Source organism: Salvelinus fontinalis, chromosome 15, assembly GCF_029448725.1.
Source record: "Salvelinus fontinalis isolate EN_2023a chromosome 15, ASM2944872v1, whole genome shotgun sequence".
In the NCBI taxonomy this organism is placed as follows: Eukaryota; Metazoa; Chordata; class Actinopteri; order Salmoniformes; family Salmonidae; genus Salvelinus; species Salvelinus fontinalis.
Window position 1 is genome coordinate 17,965,951 of NC_074679.1, and position 20,255 is coordinate 17,986,205.

Here is a 20,255-nt window from a genome sequence, read left to right on the forward strand (position 1 = left end):
ACTGTCAGGTCGTGATGTTATTGATGGAGCTGTGCTGCTAGCTCCTCCACTGCAGAACCTGTTTGCAGTTGTTCCACCTGTCACCTAGGCCAGGACCTGAGCTACACCATTGTTCTGAAAGAGAGAACATATGTGGGAAATACTGTAGGTCAGATTATGACTCTGATATGCATATTGGAACATGCATATTGCACATTACAGGGTCACACAAATAGTTGTGATGAACTTGTGTATGTAGACTCTGGAGGATATACAGTATAGTGATCCTTAGTAGAATGGACACCACAAAGACTGCAACAGTGCAATATACTTGTTCTATTCGCATCTGACCAGTATTCCACAGATTAAGGGCCACAATAATAGAAGCAACGACTCTCGTTGTGTAAACTCTAGATTTTAATATAGTATATAGCCCATCGATTATTGTGCATATACAGGATGTACAGGACAGGACTCATTCTAAAGGATTCCAAAAATCCGTGACCCCGACCCGGAAGTGCTTAGTTATTCTTGCTGGCTTCACAGTGGTCTGGCTACCAGCCCCTGGTTAGCTAGATAACTAACTAGCTAGTCTTGGGATGGCTGCAGAAAGAATAATATCCGCGGTTTCAGACTACCCAGAATTATATAACTCAACTTTGACTTCATATAGAGACCCGATAAAAAAATCGGATGCATGGAAGGCTGTGGGTAAACAATTGGGACTGAAAGGTATGGTCTGATTAACTAGCTAAGAACATTAGCATACATTTTGGCTAGCTAGCGTGAGTAATGAGTAACAATTTTAACGTTACTAGCTAAACTTGTTCTTCGCTAACGTTAGTTATTAAGTTTGACATATCTGACTAGCTTACTATATTTTCTAGCGAACAACATCGTTCACGCTGGGTTTAACTTCCAGGTCTATCCTAGCTAGCTACTGTTTGCTTGGTTAGTTTATTAATTGTTTGCGACCATTAACTGTTCATCGCTCTTTATTGTTTTGTTAATTGCATTAGAATAGTTGGCTACGTTTATGATTGATTAGTAATGCCGATTCCCTTGGTCAATATACCGTGTAAAGTTAGCTGACCACAGGGGGCAGTGTGCCACGGTTTGTTAACGTTAGCTAGCTAGCTCATTAACTTTCTACCTGATGTGAACCAGTTGAGCGGGCACTCGTGATTTGCACCACAAGTGTTCTGCCAACAACAATGTTGGCTGCTACACCAGCAGTAACGATAATTAGGTCAGTGTTAGTATAAGAATATAATCCAAAGATTTAACAATATGTCACAATTGGCGTAAGACTCTTAGCTAGAGCAGTGCAAGCCATTTTATCCAGTGACAACATAATTCTACACTATAGAGACGGGGGCTTTTACGCATCCCAGCTCTGTTTAGGGATTTGCGTTGTTAGTCCTACACCATCCCTATCCCTCAGCTTTAGCTCATAGCCAAGCTAGGCCTAAGTGGAAGGTTGCAGTTGGGCAGAACAAAATAGTATGTTTCAACTAACCAAATACTTAGACTAGGTGGAGAACAAATTGGAAGACTACGTTTGTGGAAACACATGGCTCATCCAAATGACCATGCATAAAGCACTGGTATAGCCATAAGGGAAGTTTAAAAACAGAACAGAGACTACTGTCAACTTGGATGTCCTCTTTTTATGTTCCAGAGGAAGATGCCCGAAAGAAATGGAGAAACCTGAGGGATGTGTTCACAAGGAAAGTGAAAGCAGATCGGATCCGTGGTGCCACAGGGAAGGCCCTAAAAAAATGGAGATATAGTGAATTAATGGCATTTCTGATCCCATACATACAGCGAGGTAGAGGAACTGGCGGCAGCAATAGCACAGAGGAGTTTGATGATGGAAAAGATGAGACAACTAGCACCTCTGACGTCCTGATTGATCTAGATGGAAGTGTGGTTGATACCAAGATGTCACCACCTTTGGACAACAACTTAGATGAGATGACATGGAAAGATTCCTGGCAAACAGCTGGACAAGGAGACAATGAGGATGAGATGTTTTTCATGAGCCTACTCCCTCACCTCAAGCGGTTACCTTACAGGAAAAAGTGTGCAATTAAGCTGAAATTTCACCAACTTCTCCACGATGCTGAATTTGAGGACACCGACTAGCCTAACTGTACAGTAAATATATTTTGTATCAACGAGTTGGGACTTTCTTAGGACAGAACATTTTGTTGGAAATACATTTTTATCAATATTCATTTAGTTACCTTGAGAAAGTGGAACCCCTCCCACACACACCTTCCAAGTTTGAGCCCACTGGTGATGTTTCAGTGTGGTAGTGATAGACGGGAGGGGGCTGTAGTTCTTAATTAACCGGACTAAGCTAGAAACATTATTTTTTGTTTAAAATGTTTTCATTCTCCTAATATTTGTGGAGAGGGCTGCTTTTAGCGAAGACCCTTTATACATGTATTATATATACGAACACATGGAGATGGTTTGTTACTTAGAATTTTATTTGTAAAAAATATTCTAACAATGTTGGTCTGTTTAGTGTCACCTTGCCCTCTGGTCACAGGCATAGCCAAGGGATGATGTTTTGGGGGTGGGGGCTAATACAGGACTAGTAAAGGCCCAGTGCACTACTTTTATTTTTTTAGGGGTTGCTTCAGCACCCCTACTTCCCGCGGCTATGCATACAGGTATGCATTTTGTTTGCTCCTGTAATACTTGTCGGGTTGTAAAAATAAAAAGTTGAGTAAATGTTCTCCATGCTAGTGTAATGGTGCAATAGTTGCTCTTTTGACAATTTATATTTTGTCTACTTTTTGAAGTTGGTTATTTCATTCATGCATTTTAGAATGTTATTGAGCTTAATAAAAGTTGTGGTTAAATGCTGCCCCACTTCACTCAGCTGCATTAATTTCACTAAGGTGTTGTATGTCAAGCAAGTTATGTATGCAATTTTTTTACTTAAATGTCTGTCAAATAAATAATTAAACCATAACAATTTCCACAATGTTACAGTGCAGATGTAAAGTTTGGTAAGAGAATGACTGCTGTCGTTCTGTTACATGTGTTTTTGTAACATTTTCAGTGGACATTAAGTAGTCCTTGTGCATAGAGTTGTGGTTTAACTTTGCATCACATGCATTATAAAGTGAAAAATCAGAGTGGAATTGCCCATATGCTACAGGTAACTGACAAAGGCAACAACAACAGTGTTTTGAGGGCATTCAGCAACCACGTAACTTCAGCTCTTGGAGTATTTTAATCTTCGTAGTCATTAAGCATTTGAGTAACTTAAACAATAAGGCAATGCTACCAAATACTAATTCAGTGTATGTAAACTTCTGACCCACTGGGAATGTGATGAAAGAAATAAAAGCTGAAATAAATCATTCTCTACCATTATTCTGACATTTCGTATTCTTAAAATAAAGTGGTGATCCTAACTGACCTAAGACAGGGAATTTTTACTAGGATTAAATGTCAGGAATTGTGAAAAACGGAGTTTAAATGTATTTGGCTAAGGTGTATGTAAACTTCCGACTTCAACTGTACACTCAGCAAAAAAAGACACGTCCTCACTGTCAACTGCGTTTATTTTCAGCAAACTTAACATGTTTAAATATTTGTATGAACATAAGATTCAACAACTGAGACAAACTGAACAAGTTCCACAGACATGTGAATAACAAATAAAATATTTTACATTTTATTTCACCAGGTAGGCCACTTGAGAACAAGTTATCATTCACAACAGCGACCTGGCCAAGATAAAGCAAAGCATTGCCATCACTGTTAAATCCTCAAAGCATAAGCTCCTGAGTTGGGAAAATCTCGTGCCAATACACCGACGCATGTCTTGTATTCAAGATCCTAAATGGCCTGGCTCCTCCTCCACTCAGTATTTTTGTTAAACAGAAAACCCAAACATATGGCAGCAGATCCACAAGGTCTGCCATGAGAGGTGACTATAGTTCCCTTAAGGAAAAGCACCTTTAGTAAATCCGCTTTCTCTGCACACATATCACACTTTCACAAAATGCATAAAGACATGGCTAAAGGTCAATCAGATTTGTGAACATAATCCCTAGCTGTGTATTGCCGCTTTCCATGTTGTCTGTAGCTTGTGAGGTGTGGAAACACTTTGTTGCTTTTATGACTTTTGTCTTGCTGCTTTTTGTTCTTTGTTGCTCTGTCTGTATGCTACGTTTGCTTGTCCTATGTTGCTCTGTCTGTATGCTATGTCTTGCTTGTCCTATGTTGCTCTGCGTGTGCTCACTGCTCAATGATTGTCTATAATAACCTGCCCAGGGACTGCGGTTGAAAATTACCGGCTGGCTAAAACCGGCACTTTTACTGAAACGTTGATTAATGTGCACTGTCCCTGTAAAAATAAAATAAACTCAGTGTGACAAAAACAACAGTTACACATAAATGTCAGTAACAATAGAAAAATCTATGTACAGTGTGTGCAAATGTAGAAGAGTAAGGAGGTAAGGCAATAAATAGGCCAGAGGCGAAATAATTACAATTTAGCATTAACACTGGAGTGATGGATGTGCAAGTACAGATACTGGGGTGCAAAAGAGCAAGAGGATAAATAACAATATGGGGATGAAGTAGTTTGGTGTGCTATTTACAGATTGGCTGTGTACAGGTACAGTGATCGGTGAGCTGCTCTGACAGCTGATGCTTAAAATTAGAGAGGGAGAGAGATATAAGACTCCAGCTTCAGTGATTTTTGCGATTCGTACCAGTCATTGGCAGCAGAAAACTGGAAGGAAAGGCGACCAAAGGAAATGTTGGCTTTGGGAATTAAATATACCTGCTGGAGCGCCTGTGTGTTGCTATGGTGACCAGTGAGCTGTAATAAAGGCGGGGCTTTACCTAGCAAAGACTTATAGATGACCTGGATCCAGTGGGTTTGGCATCGACTATGTAGTGAGGGCCAGCCAACGAGAGCATACAGGTCGCAGTGTTGGGTAGTATATGGGGCTTTGGTGACAAAACGGATGGCATTGTGATAGACTACATCCAGTTTGCTGAGTAGAGTGTTGGAGGCTATTTTAAAAAGGACATCACCAAAGTCAAGGAACTGTAGGATAGTCAGTTTTACAAGGGTATGTTAACATAGTGTCCAAAGAAGGGCCAGATGTATACAGAATGATGTCGTCTGAGTAGAGGTGGATCAGAGAATCACTGGAAACAAAGGCGACATCATTGATATATACCGAGAAGAGAGTCCATCTGAGAATTGAGCCCCCTGTCACCGCCATAGAGACTGCCAGAGGTCCAGACAACAGGCCTTCCGATTTGACACACTGAACTCTGAGAAGAAGTTGGTGAACCAGGCGAGGAAGTCATTTGAGAAACCAAGGCTATTGAGTCTGCCGATAAGAATGCGGTGATTGACAGAGTCGAGAACCTTGGCCAGGTCGATGAAGACAGCTGTAAAGTACTGTCTTTTATCGATGGCAGTTATGATATCGTTTAGGACCTTGAGCGTGGCTGAGGTGCACCCATGACCAGCTCGGAAACCTGATTTTTTAAATGTATGTATTTTTTATTTCACCTTTATTTAACCAGGTAGGCTAGTTGAGAACAAGTTCTCATTTACACCTGCGAACTAGCAAAGCAGTGTGACACAAACAACACAGAGTTACACATGGAATAAACAAACATACAGTCAATAATACAATATACACTGCTCAAAAAAATAAAGGGAACACTTAAACAACACAATGTAACTTCAAGTCAATCACACTTCTGTGAAATCAAACTGTCCACTTAGGAAGCAACACTGATTGACAATAAATTTCACATGCTGTTGTGCAAATGGAATAGACAAAAGGTGGAAATTATAGGCAATTAGCAAGACACCCCCCAAAACAGGAGTGATTCTGCAGGTGGTGACCACAGACCACTTCTCAGTTCCTAGGCTTCCTGGCTGATGTTTTGGTCACTTTTGAATGCTGGCGGTGCTCTCACTCTAGTGGTAGCATGAGACGGAGTCTACAACCCACACAAGTGGCTCAGGTAGTGCAGTTCATCCAGGATGGCACATCAATGCGAACTGTGGCAAAAAGGTTTGCTGTGTCTGTCAGCGTAGTGTCCAGAGCATGCAGGCGCTACCAGGAGACAGGCCAGTACATCAGGAGACGTGGAGGAGGCCGTAGGAGGGCAACAACCCAGCAGCAGGACCGCTACCTCCGCCTTTGTGCAAGGAGGTGCACTGCCAGCGCCCTGCAAAATGACCTCCAGCAGGCCACAAATGTGCATGTGTCAGCATATGGTCTCACAAGGGGTCTGAGGATCTCATCTCGGTACCTAATGGCAGCCAGGCTACCTCTGGCGAGCACATGGAGGGCTGTGCGGCCCCACAAAGAAATGCCACCCCACACCATGACTGACCCATCGCCAAACCGGTCATGCTGGAGGATGTTGCAGGCAGCAGAACGTTCTCCACGGCGTCTCCAGACTCTGTCACGTCTGTCACATGTGCTCAGTGTGAACCTGCTTTCATCTGTGAAGAGCACAGGGCGCCAGTGGCGAATTTGCCAATCTTGGTGTTCTCTGGCAAATGCCAAACGTCCTGCACGGTGTTGGGCTGTAAGCACAACCCCCAACTGTGGACGTCGGGCCCTCATACCACCCTCATGGAGTCTGTTTCTGACCGTTTGAGCAGACACATGCACATTTGTGGCCTGCTGGAGGTCCTTTTGCAGGGCGCTGGCAGTACACCTCCTTGCACAAAGGCGGAGGTAGCGGTCCTGCTGCTGGGTTGTTGTCCTCCTACGGCCTCCTCCACGTCTCCTGATGTACTGGCCTGTCTCCTGGTAGCGCCTGCATGCTATGGACACTACGCTGACAGACACAGCAAACCTTTTTGCCACAGTTCGCATTGATGTTGTAGATGTAGACTCCGTCTCATGCTACCACTAGAGTGAGAGCACCGCCAGCATTCAAAAGTGACCAAAACATCAGCCAGGAAGCCTAGGAACTGAGAAGTGGTCTGTGGTCACCACCTGCAGAATCACTCCTGTTTTGGGGGGTGTCTTGCTAATTGCCTATAATTTCCACCTTTTGTCTATTCCATTTGCACAACAGCATGTGAAATTTATTGTCAATCAGTGTTGCTTCCTAAGTGGACAGTTTGATTTCACAGAAGTGTGATTGACTTGGAGTTACATTGTGTTATTTAAGTGTTCCCTTTATTTTTTTGAGCAGTGTAAAAAGTATATATACAATGAGGTAGGATAAGGGAGGTAAGGCAATAAATAAACCATAGTTGCGAAATAATTACAGATTGCATAGTGGAGAAGGTACGGTGGGATTCTAAATGGTCGGTGATCTGTTAACTTGGCTTTCGAAGATTTTAGGAAGGCAGGGTAGGATGGATATTGGTCTATAACAGTTTGGGTTTAGAGTGTCTACCCCTTCGAAGAGGGGGATAACCGTGGCAGCTTTCCAATCTTTGGGGTTCTCAGACGATACGAAAGAGAGGTTGAATAGGCTAGTAGGTCAATATCCTTCCAGGATACCCGGGCCAGGTCGATAAGAAAGGCCTGCTTGCTGAAGTGTTTTAAGGAGCGTTTGATAGTGATGAGGGTTGGTCGTTTGACCGCGGACCCATTACGCACGCAGGCAATGAGGCAGTGATCGCCGAGATCCTGGTTGAAGACAGCAGAGGTGTATTTAGATGGCAAGTTGGTCAGAATGATATCTAAGAGAGTGCCTATGGTTACAGATTTAGGGTTGTACCCGGTAGGAGGGCATCTAGCTTAGATTGTAGGGCGGCCGAGGTGTTAAGCATATCCCAGTTTAGGTCACCTAACTGTACGAACTCTGAAGATTGATGGGGGACAATCAATTCACATATGGTGTCCAGGGCACAGCTGGGGGCTGAAGGGGATCTATAACAAGCGGCAACGGTGAGAGACTTGTTTCTGGAAAGGTGGACTTTTGAAAGTAGAAGCTCGAACTGTTTGGGTACAGACCTGGATAGTATGACAGAACTCAGCAGACAATCTCTGCAGTAGATTGCAACTCCACCCCCTTTGGCAGTTCTATCTTGTCGGAAGATGTTGTAGTTAGGAAAGGAAATGTCAGGATTTTTGGTGGCCTTCCTAAGCCATGATTCAGACACTGCTAGGACATCAGGGTTGGCGGAGTGTGCTAAAGCCGTGAATAAAACAAACTTAGGGAGGAGGCTTCTAATGTTAACATGCATGAAACCAGGGCTTTTACGGTTACAGAAGTCAACAAATGAGAGCGCCTGGAGAATGGGAGTGGAGCTAGGCGCTGCAGGGCCTGGATTAACCTCTACATCACCAGAGGAACAGAGGAGGAGTAGGATAAGGGTATGGCTAAAGGCTATAAGAACTGGTCGTCTAGTGCGTTCGGAACAGAAAGTAAAAGGAGCAGATTTCTGGGCGCGGAAGAATAGATTCAAGGCATAATGTACAGACAAGGGTATGGTAGGATGTGAGTACAGTGGAGGTAAACCTAGGCATTGAGTGACGATGAGGTTTTGTCTCTAGAGACACTAGTTAAGCCAGGTGAGGTCAGCGCATGTGTGGGAGGTGGAACAAAAGGGCTAAGGCATGTTGGGCAGGGCTGGGGGCTCTACAGTGAAATAAGATAATAATCACTAACCAAAACAGCAGTAGACAAGGCACATTGACTTTAGGGAGAGGCATGTGTAGCCAAGTGATCATAGGGTCCAATGAGCAGCACTAGATGAGTCAGGGAGCTGTAGTCGCTACTATGCTAGGCGAACTGGAGACACGGCGATTCAGACAGCTAGCGGGCCGGGGCTAGCAGATGGGCATCCGGCGATGTCGCCAATTGGCAAAGAGGTATTGTAGCCCAAGAATTGGCTGCTGGACCTCTTTGGCTAGCCGGGAGATGTGCCTAGCTTGAGGCTAGCTTGTGCTTGCTTTGGGACAGAGACGTTAGCCAGGAGTAGCCACTCGGATAGCAGCTTGCTAGCTGCGATGATCCGGTGTAAAGGTTCAGAGCTTGCGGTAGGAATAATGTGTCCCTGAACAAAGGGGGGGTCAAAATCAAAAGTAACAGTCAGTATCTGGTGTGGCCACCAGCTGCATTAGGTACTGCAGCCCCTCTCCTCCTCATGGACTGCACCAGATTTGCCAGTTCTTGCTGTGAGATGTTACCCCACTCTTCCACCAAGGCACCTGCAAGTTCCCGGACATTTCTGGGGGGAATGGCCCTAGCCCTCACCCTCCGAACCAACAGGTCCCAGACTTGCTCAATGGGATTGAGATCCGGGCTCTTCGCTGGCCATGGCAGAACACTGACATTCCTGTCTTGCAGGAAATCACGCACAGAACGAAAAGTATGGCTGGTGGCATTGTCATGCTGGAGGGTCATGTCAGGATGAGCCTGCAGGAAGGATACCACGAGGGAGGAGGATGTCTTCCCTGTAACGCTCAGCGTTGAGGTTGCCTGCAATGACAACAAGCTCAGTGCGATGATGCTGCTGTGACACCAGACCATGACGGACCCTCCACCTCGATCCCGCTCCAGAGTACAGGCCTCGGTGTAACGCTCATTCCTTCGATGATAAACGCGAATCCGACCATCACCCCTTGTGAGACAAAACCGCGACTCGTCAGTGAAGAGCACTTTCTGCCAGTCCTGACTGTTCCAGCGACGGTGGGTTTGTGCCCATAGGCAACGTTGTTGCCGGTGATGTCTGGTGAGGACCTGCCTTACAACAGGCCTACAAGCCCTCAGTCCAGCCTCTCTCAGCCTATTGTGGACAGTCTGAGCACTGATGGAGGGATTGTGTGTTCCTGGTGTAACTTAGGCAGTTGTTGTTGCCATCCTGTACCTGTCCCGCAGTTGTGATGTTCGGATGTACCGATCCTGTGCAGGTGTTGTTACACGCAGTCTGCCACTGCGAGGACCGTCAGCCGTTCTCCCTGTAGCACTGTCTTAGGTGTACGGACATAGCAATATATTGCCCTAGCCACATCTGCATGCCTAAGGCACGTTCACGCAGATGAGCAGGGACCCTGGGCATCTTTCTTTTGGTGTTGTTCAGAGTCAGTTTTCATAACTGTGACCTTAATTGCCTACGGTCTGTAAGCTGTTAGTGTCTTAACGACCGTTCCACAGGTGCATGTTCATTAATTGTTTATGGTTCATTGAACAAGCATGGGAAACAGTGTTTAAACCTTTTACAATGAAGATCTGTTAAGTTATTTGGAAATTTACAAATTATCTTTGAAAGACAAGGTCCTGAAAAAGGGACAAGCATACTTCCACAGTTGTGGCAAAATGGCTTAAGGACAACAAAGTCAAGGTATTGGAGTGGCCATCACAAAGCCCTGACCTCAATCCCATAGAACATTTGTGGGCAGAACTGAAAAAGTGTGTGCGAGCAAGGAGGCCTAAAAACGTGACTCAGTTACACCAGCTATGCCAGGAGGAATGGGCCAAATTCACCCAACTTATTGGGGGACGTTTGTGGAAGGCTACCTGAAACGTTTGACCCTAGTTAAACAATTTAAAGGCAATGCTACCAAATACTAATTCAGTGTATGTAAACTTCTGACCCATTTTTATTAGGATTAAATGTCAGGAATTGTGAAAAACTGAGTTTAAATGTATTTGGCTAAGGTGTATGTAAACTTCCCCCTTCAACTGTATGTGTTTTTACTGCTCTAATTACGTTGGTATCCAGTTTCTAATAGCAATAAGGCACCTTGGGAGTTTGTGGTATATGGCCAATATACCACACCTCCTGGGTCCTTATTGCTTAAAACATACCACTGGCATGACAGAAAATTACATTAATGTTGTTGATAACCAGTTTCTAATAGCAATACAGCACCTCTGGGGTTTGTGGTATATGGCCAATATACCACAGCTAAGGACTGTATCCAGGCACTCTGCGTTGAGTCGTGCATAAGATCATCCCTTAGCTGTGGTCTTATTGCTGAAATGATCTGCTGTTCTATCGCCCGTGGAATGTCGTCCCCGGGGGTAGGTTGGGGGGGGAGGGGGGGGTGAAACTGATGCAGTTGATGCAGTAAATCTGCAGTTCTGTTAACGTGATTTCCCCATTTTAATTAATGACATTTCCACACAGTGATGTAAAGTACTTAAGTAAAAATACTCTAAAGTACCTCTTAAGTCGTTTTGGGGGTATCTGTACTTGACTATTTATATTTGACAACGTTTACTTTTACTCCACTACATTCCTAAAGAAAATTATGTACTTTTTACATGTTCCCTGACACCCAAAAATACTAATTACATTTTGAATTCTTAGCAGGACAAGAAAATTGTCTAATTCACGTACTTATCAAGAGAACATCCCGGTCATCCCTACTGCCTCTGACCTGGCAGACTCACTAATCACAAATGCTTCGTTTGTAAAGGATGTCTGAGTGTTGAAGTGTGCTCCTGGCTATCTGTAAAAAAAAAATGCAATCTCTAATATCATGCCGTCTGGTTTGCTTAATTTATTTTTTATTTTATTGTTTTATCCCATTTTCGTGGTATCCAATCGCTAGTAATTACTACCTTGTCTCTTCGCTACAACTCCCGTACGGGCTCGGGAGAGACGAAGGTCGAAAGCCATGCGTCCTCCGAAGCACAACCCAACCAGCCGTACTGCTTCTTAACACAGCGCGCCTCCAACCCGGAAGCCAGCCGCACCAATGTGTCGGAGGAAACACCGTGTACCTGGCCCCCTTGGTTGGCGCGCACTGCGCCCGGCCCGCCACAGGAGTCGCTGGAGCGCGATGAGACAAGGATATCCCTACCGGCCAAACCCTCCCTACCCCGGACGACGCTATGCCAATTGTGCGTCGCCCCACGGACCTCCTGGTCGCGGCCGGCTGCGACAGAGCCTGGGCGCGAACCCAGAGACTCTGGTGGCGCAGTGCCCTAGACCACTGCGCCACCCGGGAGGCACTGGTTTGCTTAATTAAAGGAATTAGAAATGTATACTTAATTTTGTTAAAGTAGTTTTTTGCAATTACATTTACAACCAAATACTTTTAGACTTTTACTGAAGTAGTATTGTACTGGGCGACTTTCATTTTTACTTGAGTCATTTTCTTTTAAAGTATCTTTACTTTTACTCAAGTATGTCTATTGGGTACTTTTTTCACCACTGTGAGGTCGATATAACACTGAGATTATGATAATGCCCTTTTTGTACAAGAGTCCTTTGAAGAAATTGTCTGGAATTTCAGCCTGTTCAGGTAGGATGGACCTTTTGGCCCACATGTCACCATGCGATCTGATTATAATAGACCAATGACTGTTCATCTGGGTAAAGGCTCTAGACCATCCTATCAGCCAATCAGGGCTATGTATATAAATATCTTCACATTAATATCCTAACACCCACAAGATCAGACTGAGCATTTCAAACAGCAAAGGAGGCTCTGTGAAATATATTAAACATTGAGTTTTCATTAAATTAACACTGATCTATATTCAACATACAGTGGTGATTTAAAAATACAATTACAAAGACTGAATGGGGCCTTTAAGGGTTCCAGCTTTAACACCCCCATACACTAGTTAAGACTGCTTTTGTGAAGACGACTTAGAAATTGCACTTCATCCGACATTGGTTGAAATTCAAATTAATGTGCAAGTTTCTGCACCCCCTCTGCCCGCAACATGGAATTTCTTGCAAAGGAAAAAGCACTTGTTACAATAATGTAATCAAAGCTCACTAAATGAAATGTATCACACACAAATAAGCTTTTAGGGATACTGTCAAGACCAGAGGGACAAAAGTGAAGAAAAATACATTCAGGGTTAAAGAGCATTTAATAATTTTGTGAATGTTTGGTACTAAAACCACACAAATTATTCATAGTAGATTACTATTGAAATGCATAGGAAATCATGTACTACGTTTATTTTATATTATAACCACATGGATTGTTCGATTAAACTGTCATTAATAAAAAATTATACATCTGTTAAGCCAAATCAGTTTTGTATAGCATAAAAGTTTAAGCGTAACAATGTTTAGCTATAATAACTCTACATCAACCACTAACATTGAATTGGTTCAAATGTTTTCCCCATACTGGTACAATCCACATTTATTCCCACCGTTTAATTTAAAAACACACTTATGTAGAGGTGTACATTGATTGTTTAAGCGCTACCATTCAAGAGAAACTCTTGGCCCTACTGTCACATCTACTTTTTAGCTTTGACTACTGCATGTTGCTTGTGATGTTTTCTGGTGTTTCTTTTAAGTTACAAATCCGTGCAAAGTCCTTCTTGCAGTCCGAGCAACAGTAAAGCTTTTCTCCAGAGTGAACACGCTTGTGTTCTTTTAATACTGAAAAGATATTTCAACATTCAAGGTAGTGGTAGGACTTCTCTCCAGTCTGCACACACCAATGTTGCACTAGGTTGCTTAAGGTGAATGCTTTGCCACAGTCAGAGCAGCAGTGTGGTTGTATTCCAATGTGTTGTATCTGATGACACTTCAAATTAGAGGGCTGGGGAAAACACTTCCCACAGTCTTTACACATGTTCTCACCACTGTGAACCCTGTAATGCATTTTCAACTGAAGTGATAATGCAAAACCCTTTCCACAACCAAGACTTCTCTCCAGTATGCAAATACTTATGACTTCAGGCCTGATGTGGTGGCATTTTTACCACAGTTGGAGCAATGGAACCGTTTTTCGCCAATAGGATTGGGTGTGTGTTTGGTTTTCCAAACCGGCCACAGGAAAAAGGCTGATCGTCTCTATGGAAAACCACGTCCACCTTCAAGCGAGATTTTGAAATAACATTCCACATTCAGAGCAGCATTACAGTTTCTCCCTAGTATGTATGCGCTGGTGGGTCCATAAGTTAGCCAGTTGGGAAAACATTTTCCCACAGTCAGAGCAACTGTAAGGCTTCTCTCCACTGTGCACTCTATGGTGTGTTTTCAGAAGAAACGTTGATATAAATCTCTTCCCGCAGACAGTGCAGTGGTGGGGCTTCTCTCCTGTGTGTGACATTTTGTGTAACCTTAATCCTCCGTTGGAGGCAAAGGTCTTCTTACACTGACCACATGCTACTCTTTCTCCAGTATGCGTGTGCTCATGCTTTCTCAAGTCTCCCAGGCCCTTGAACTTCTTCTCACACTTAGAGCAGTGGTAAGGTCTCTCTCCTGTATGTACCCTTGTATGAGCAGTAATTTCATGCAAGGTTTTGAAGCTCTTGTCACAATGAATGCAGTTATAAGGTTTCTCCCCAGTGTGTATTCTCATGTGTCTCACCAAGGGACCTGAAGAGGAGAAGGTTGCATCACAGACAGTGCAGTGGTATGGCCTCTCTCCAGTGTGTATGCGCATGTGTACCACAAGATGTGCCTTTATGGTAAAGCCCTTCCCACAATGAGAGCATGGAAAAGGTCTTTCACCAGTATGTGACCTCTGGTGTGCTTTTACAGTGGATGCTGCAGAAAATATTTTTCCACAGTCAGGGCAAGAGTATGGCTTCTCTCCAGAATGAATGCGCTGGTGTTTTTTTAAATTACTGAGACTGGAGAATGTTGCCCCACAGTCACGACACTGGTAAGGTTTCTCTCCAGTGTGCGTCCTCTGATGAGACTTTAAGCTTGAAGCTGACTTGAATCTCTTATTACATGCTGCACAGTGGTAGGGCTTCTCTCCAGTATGATTCATTTGATGATACTTCAGGCCCGCTGATGAGCTGAAACTCATCTCACAATCAGGGCAAGAATAAGGTTTTTCGCCATTATGAGTAAGCTGGTGAGATTTCAATGCCTCGGATCTGGCAAAGCCTTGCCCACAGTCAGAGCACTGGTATGGCTTCTCACCAGTATGGATTCTTCTGTGTCTTTTCATAAGTCCTGCCGTAGTGAAGCCTCTCCCACAGTCAGGACAGGGGTATCGCTTCTCAGCGGTATGAGTTCGCCGATGTTTATTCAGATAACGTTGTGTTATAAAGTTCTTTCCACAGTCAGGGCAGCTAAAGGGTTTTTCTCCAATGTGTCTTAGCTGATGTTCTCGTAGGCTTCCCATGTGCTTAAAATTCTTCCCACATTCAGAGCACGAGTAAGGTTTCTCTCCCGTATGAACTGTCCGATGTACTCTCAAAGCATTTAAGATAGAAAAGTACTTTCCACAGTCAGAGCAGTGGTAGGACTTCCCTTTGTGCACTTTCTGATGATTCCTTAGATCTTTATAATTACTAAAACTCTTCCCACACTGTTTACAGTGGTGCATCTTAATTGTGAAAAATGTTTGTTGTTGTTTAGGCTTCGCTGATGTAGAGGAGCTCTTTCTGTTCTTCGGCTGTTTGTGACTAGGGCTCCGTCCTGTGTGATTGAAACAGTCTTGGGTTAGATAAAAGAACAGATCAATGTCTTAGGAAGTTTCATCAAAGACAGATTTATCAAGAAAATCAAGCCATGTCGATTAATCCAAAACTGTATTAGGATATTTAAATCTGACAGTATTTAGTCCAGGATTAAAGGGAAACTGGTTTTCCACGTCATCTTCAGCACAACACCAGTTAACATATGTGAAAACGGCACATTTCTAAGTTTTGTAGAGAAGTTCTACCCCGGTGACCATCAAAGGTTAAAACACTTTGTCGTGGAAATTCTACCTAAGCACAATCAAAGCCAATCTAAATGAATAACTGTTTATCGGAATGCTAGCGAGGTCACAGTCAAACTTAGATACATAAAGTCCCGTTCTGAAGTGAGCTCTCCAAAGGCGTTCCCTACATACGGCTACATAAAAACCAACAAACAGGATTCATTGGATCGGTTCCTACATGTGACTGGCTCCATCTCCTATCTTAACTTTCTGTGCATTTTGCAAGATGGTCCTAAGGAGGTGGTCATGACTCGCCCCCCCCCCCCCCGAACTCATATCTTTACCAAGCACAAGCAGGAACCAAGGATTGTTTATGACACAAAAGACAATATTAACATTTTCAAGTCTGTCTCTTCACACAAGAAAATTTCCTTTACAATTTGTCAAACACCATGAGATTTGCGATGATGTGGGCAGCAAGAAAATACCCTCCCTTGGGATAGAAACTTGTTACAGGTTTTGAAAATTACTTTTAAGCCTACCTTATGTCACAGAGAAGCATTTTTTGGGAGTCTTGTCTTTTTAACCACAAACACCTTTCTCATATGTAGACATTGGTTTGGTGCTGGAATTGATCAAAGCAGGTTAAAAAGTGGAGGCTCTGCCCTTTAATCTGTGTCCATAAAAGAGGCCACAGTGACCAACAATTTGTTGCAAAAACATGTTACTATATATTAGGGCTGGGCGGTATACCGTATTTTATGATACTGTATTGATACAGGGACCGGTTTGTGTTTTTACATTACCTTCTATACCGGTATTTGAATGTTTGTTTTGTTAAATATGATACGCCATGTGTATTATACATTTTTATAGTTTACTTTGCTACTTGAGTCATCTCTCTTCACTCTTTCTCTTCTTGCCACTTTCCACACAGACCTAGCCACGCCCCCTGTCACTCAAGGAGCACATTTGATGTTCCTCAACCACAAGACATGGTCAATGCAGCACATGCAACAATGTTGATGACAACAATGCTGTTTTCACTTTGCTTCTTAATGTAAATCCACTAGCATTCTATAGACACTATTAGTTTGTTACTTACATCAGCAAACCGTTAGCAAGATGCCCTAAATCTTGTGAGATGCTAATTGTTAGCCGCTAATGCTAATAGCTAATAAATGTACTGAGTAAGAGCAAACGTAGCTAGCTAATACAGCCTGCTAATACCAGTGATGCTGTAGACCTAAATCAGCATGTTGTATGTGCAACAGTATCTTCTAAATCAAAGAGGAATATGCAAAGCAAGAATATGTTAGCTACATGAAGTAGCTAAGAGAAAACATGCAATGTATCAACAAAGGTTAGGTAAGCTGTGTCGTCACTTCCTCTTGAACTTGCAGACGTGTTGCTGTGCGCTTTGTTGCCAACCTTACTTTGCTAGCTGACAACTTTACGGTTTTTACTTTTTAATTACCGTTTATATTTTTAGTTTTTCCCTCAACTTTTTTCCCCTCATTCAACTTTTTCACTCCGGACGCTTTATCTGGACATGGTTCGTCAGCACCTTCAACAGCCGGAGCTAAGTAGTAACATTAACATGATGCCTTCTAATTGCAGTCGCTGTACTCATAATATACAGGAGAACGATCGCCTTATGGCGAGGATAGCTGTGCTGCAAGCCCAGCTTCAGACGCAATCGTTAGGCAAGGGTAATTTTAGTGTAGGAAAGGATGAAACAGCGTCTGTGCCACCAGTAAGTACAGATAGTAGTATAAATCCCCCCCGCACAGTCCCCGCAGCCGGACAACTTTCTCATGGCTTCTGGAGGGAAATGCTGTAGGAATGCTCAACTGGTGTCGCTCATTCAGCCGACAGAAACTTTCAACCGGTTTTCCCCATTAAGTAGCGAGTCGGAGTCTGAGGCCGAGTCTTCTCGTCTCTACTCCTCCCGTTACGGGGTCTGACACGCCGAAGCTTCCCACCATTAGCTCTGACAAATTGAAAACCCTAGTCATTGGCGACTCCATTACCCGCAGTATTAGACTTAAAACGAATCACCCAGCGATCATACACTGTTTACCAGGGGGCAGGGCTACCGACGTTAAGGCTAATCTGAAGATGGTGCTGGCTAAAGCTAAAACTGGCGAGTGTAGAGAGTATAGAGATATTGTTATCCACGTCGGCACCAACGATGTTAGGATGAAACAGTCAGAGGTCACCAAGCACAACATAGCTTCAGCGTGTAAATCAGCTGGAAAGATGTGTCGGCATCGAGTAATTGTCTCTGGCCCCCTCCCAGTTAGGGGGAGTGATGAGCTCTACAGCAGTCACAACTCAATCGCTGGTTGAAAACTGTTTTCTGTCCCTCCCAAAAGAGAGAATTTGTAGATAATTGGCCCTCTTTCTGGGACTCACCCACAAACAGGACCAAGCCTGACCTGCTGAGGAGTGACAGACTCCATCCTAGCTGGAGGGGTGCTCTCATCTTATCTACCAACATAGACAGGGCTCTAACTCCTCTAGCTCCACAATGAAATAGGGTGCAGGCCAGGCAGCAGGCTGTTAGCCAGCCTGCCAGCTTAGTGGAGTCTGCCACTAGCATAGTCAGTGTAGTCAGCTTAGCTATCCCCATTGAGACTGTGTCTGTGCCTCGACCTAGGTTGGGCAAAACTAAACATGGCGGTGTTCGCCTTAGCAATCTCACTAGGATAAAGACCTCCTCCATTCCTGAAAGAGATTGTGACATCTCAAAATAGGGCTACTTAATGTTAGATCCCTCACTTCAAAGGCAGTCATAGACAATGAACTAATCACTGATCATAATCTTGATGTGATTGACCTGACTGAAACATGGCTTAAGCCTGATAAATTTACTGTGTTAAATGAGGCCTCACCTCCTGGTTACACTAGTGACCATATCCCCCGTGCATCCCGCAAAGGCGGAGGTGTTGCTAACATTTATGATAGCAAACTTCAATTTACAAAAAAAAAAAAAAAAAGACGTTTTCGTCTTTTGAGCTTCTAGTCATGAAATCTATGCAGCCTACTCAATCACTTTTTATAGCTACTGTTTACAGGCCTCCTGGGCCATGTACAGCGTTCCTCACTGAGTTCCCTGAATTCTTATCGGACCTTGTAGTCATAGCAGATAATATTCTCATTTTTGGTGATTTTAATATTCAAAAGGAAAAGTCCACAGACCCACTCCAAAAGGCTTTCGGAGTCATCATCGACTCAGTGGGTTTTGTCCAACATGTCTCTAGACCTACTCACTGCCAGTCATACTCTGGACCTAGTTTTGTCCCATGGAATAAATGTTGTAGAGCTTAATGTTTTTCCTCATAATCCTGGACTATCGGACCGCTATTTTATTAAGTTTGCAATCGCAACAAATAATCTGCTCAGACCCCAAATAAGGAGCATCAAAAGTCGTGCTATAAATTCTCAGACAACACAAAGATTCCTTGATGCCCTTCCAGACTCCTTCTGCCTACCCAAGGACGTCAGAGGACAAAAATCAGTTAACCACCTAACTGAGGAACTCAATTTAACCTTGCGTAATACCCTAGATGCAGTCGCACCCATAAAAACTACAAATATTTGTCATAAGAAACTAGCTCCCTGGTATACAGAAAATACCCGAGCTCTGAAGCAAGCTTCCAGAAAATTGGAACAGAAATGGCGCCACACCAAACTGGAAGTCTTCCGACTAGATTGGAAAGACAGTACCGTGCAGTATCGAAGAGCCCTCACTGCTGCTCGATCATCCTATTTTTCCAACTTAATTGAGGAAAATAAGAACAATCCAAAATTTATTTTTGATACTGTCGCAAAGCTAACTAAAAAGCAGCATTCCTAGGGCACTGCATCGCAGTGCTAACTGCGCCACCAGAGTCTCTGGGTTCGCCCCCAGGCTCTGTCGCAGCCGGCCGCGACCGGAGGTCCGTGGGGCGACGCACAATTGGGCTAGCGTCGTCCGGGTTAGGGAGGGTTTGGCCGGTAGGGATTTCCTTGTCTCATCGCGCTCCAGCGACTCCTGTGGCGGGCTGGGCGCAGTGCGCGCTAACCAAGGGGGCCAGGTGCACGGTGTTTCCTCCGACACATTGGTGCGGCTGGCTTCCGGGTTGGAGGCGCGCTGTGTTAAAGAAGCAGTGCGGCTTGGTTGGGTTGTGCCTCGGAGGACGCATGGCTTTCGACCTTCGTCTCTCCCGAGCCCGTACGGGAGTTGTAGCGATGAGACAAGATAGTAATTACTAGCGATTGGATACCACGAAAATTGGGGGGAAAAGGGGATAAAAAATAAAAAAATAAAAATAATAAAAAAAGCAGCATTCCCCAAGTGAGGATGGCTTTCACTTCAGCAGTAATAAATTCATGAACTTCTTTGAGGAAAAGATCATGATCATTAGAAAGCAAATTACGGACTCCTCTTTAAATCTGCGTATTCCTCCAAAGCTCAGCTGTCCTGAGTCTGCACAACTCTGCCAGGACCTAGGATCAAGAGAAACACTCAAGTGTTTTAGTACTATATCTCTTGACACAATGATGAAAATAATCATGGCCTCTAAACCTTCAAGCTGCATACTGGATCCTATTCCAACTAAACTACTGAAAGAGCTGCTTCATGTGCTTGGCCCTCCTATGTTGAACATAATAAACGGCTCTCTATCCACCGGATGTGTACCAAACTCACTAAAAGTGGCAGTA

The 20,255-nt window shown here is 43.8% G+C and overlaps 2 protein-coding genes across 4 annotated transcripts in view; one reads left to right on the forward strand and one right to left on the reverse strand.

Moving 5' to 3' along the window:
• Nucleotides 1-25: 25 nt before the first annotated feature.
• The window catches only part of LOC129811494 (zinc finger protein 883-like), a 40,780-nt gene continuing 20,550 nt past the window's right edge, over nucleotides 26-20,255 (reverse strand). Inside the window, exon 4 of one of the 3 annotated variants that reach the window (XM_055862851.1) lies at nucleotides 26-114. In XM_055862851.1, the coding sequence (XP_055718826.1) occupies nucleotides 38-114 (77 nt within the window). In that variant the 3' untranslated portion in view covers nucleotides 26-37. Of the gene's footprint in view, nucleotides 115-378; nucleotides 1,753-7,696; nucleotides 15,320-20,255 lie in introns of those variants that run through there. The other 2 variants (XM_055862852.1, XM_055862850.1) reach the window with 2 other exon arrangements.
• Nucleotides 579-3,375, forward strand: LOC129811495 (transcription factor Adf-1-like). The gene is made up of 2 exons (XM_055862853.1): nucleotides 579-711; nucleotides 1,661-3,375. The coding sequence occupies exons 1-2, from the start codon at nucleotides 579-581 to the stop codon at nucleotides 2,125-2,127; spliced, it is 600 nt and encodes a 199-aa protein (XP_055718828.1). The 3' UTR covers nucleotides 2,128-3,375.

What these genes read in the sequence shown, in the direction of transcription:
- LOC129811495 (XM_055862853.1), top strand. Translation starts at nt 579, where the DNA reads ATGGCTGCAGAAAGAATAATATCCGCGGTTTCAGACTACCCAGAATTA. An exon ending in TAAACAATTGGGACTGAAAG is followed by an intron (nt 712 to 1,660) that starts GTATGGTCTGAT and finishes TTTATGTTCCAG; the next exon opens with AGGAAGATGCCCGAAAGAAA.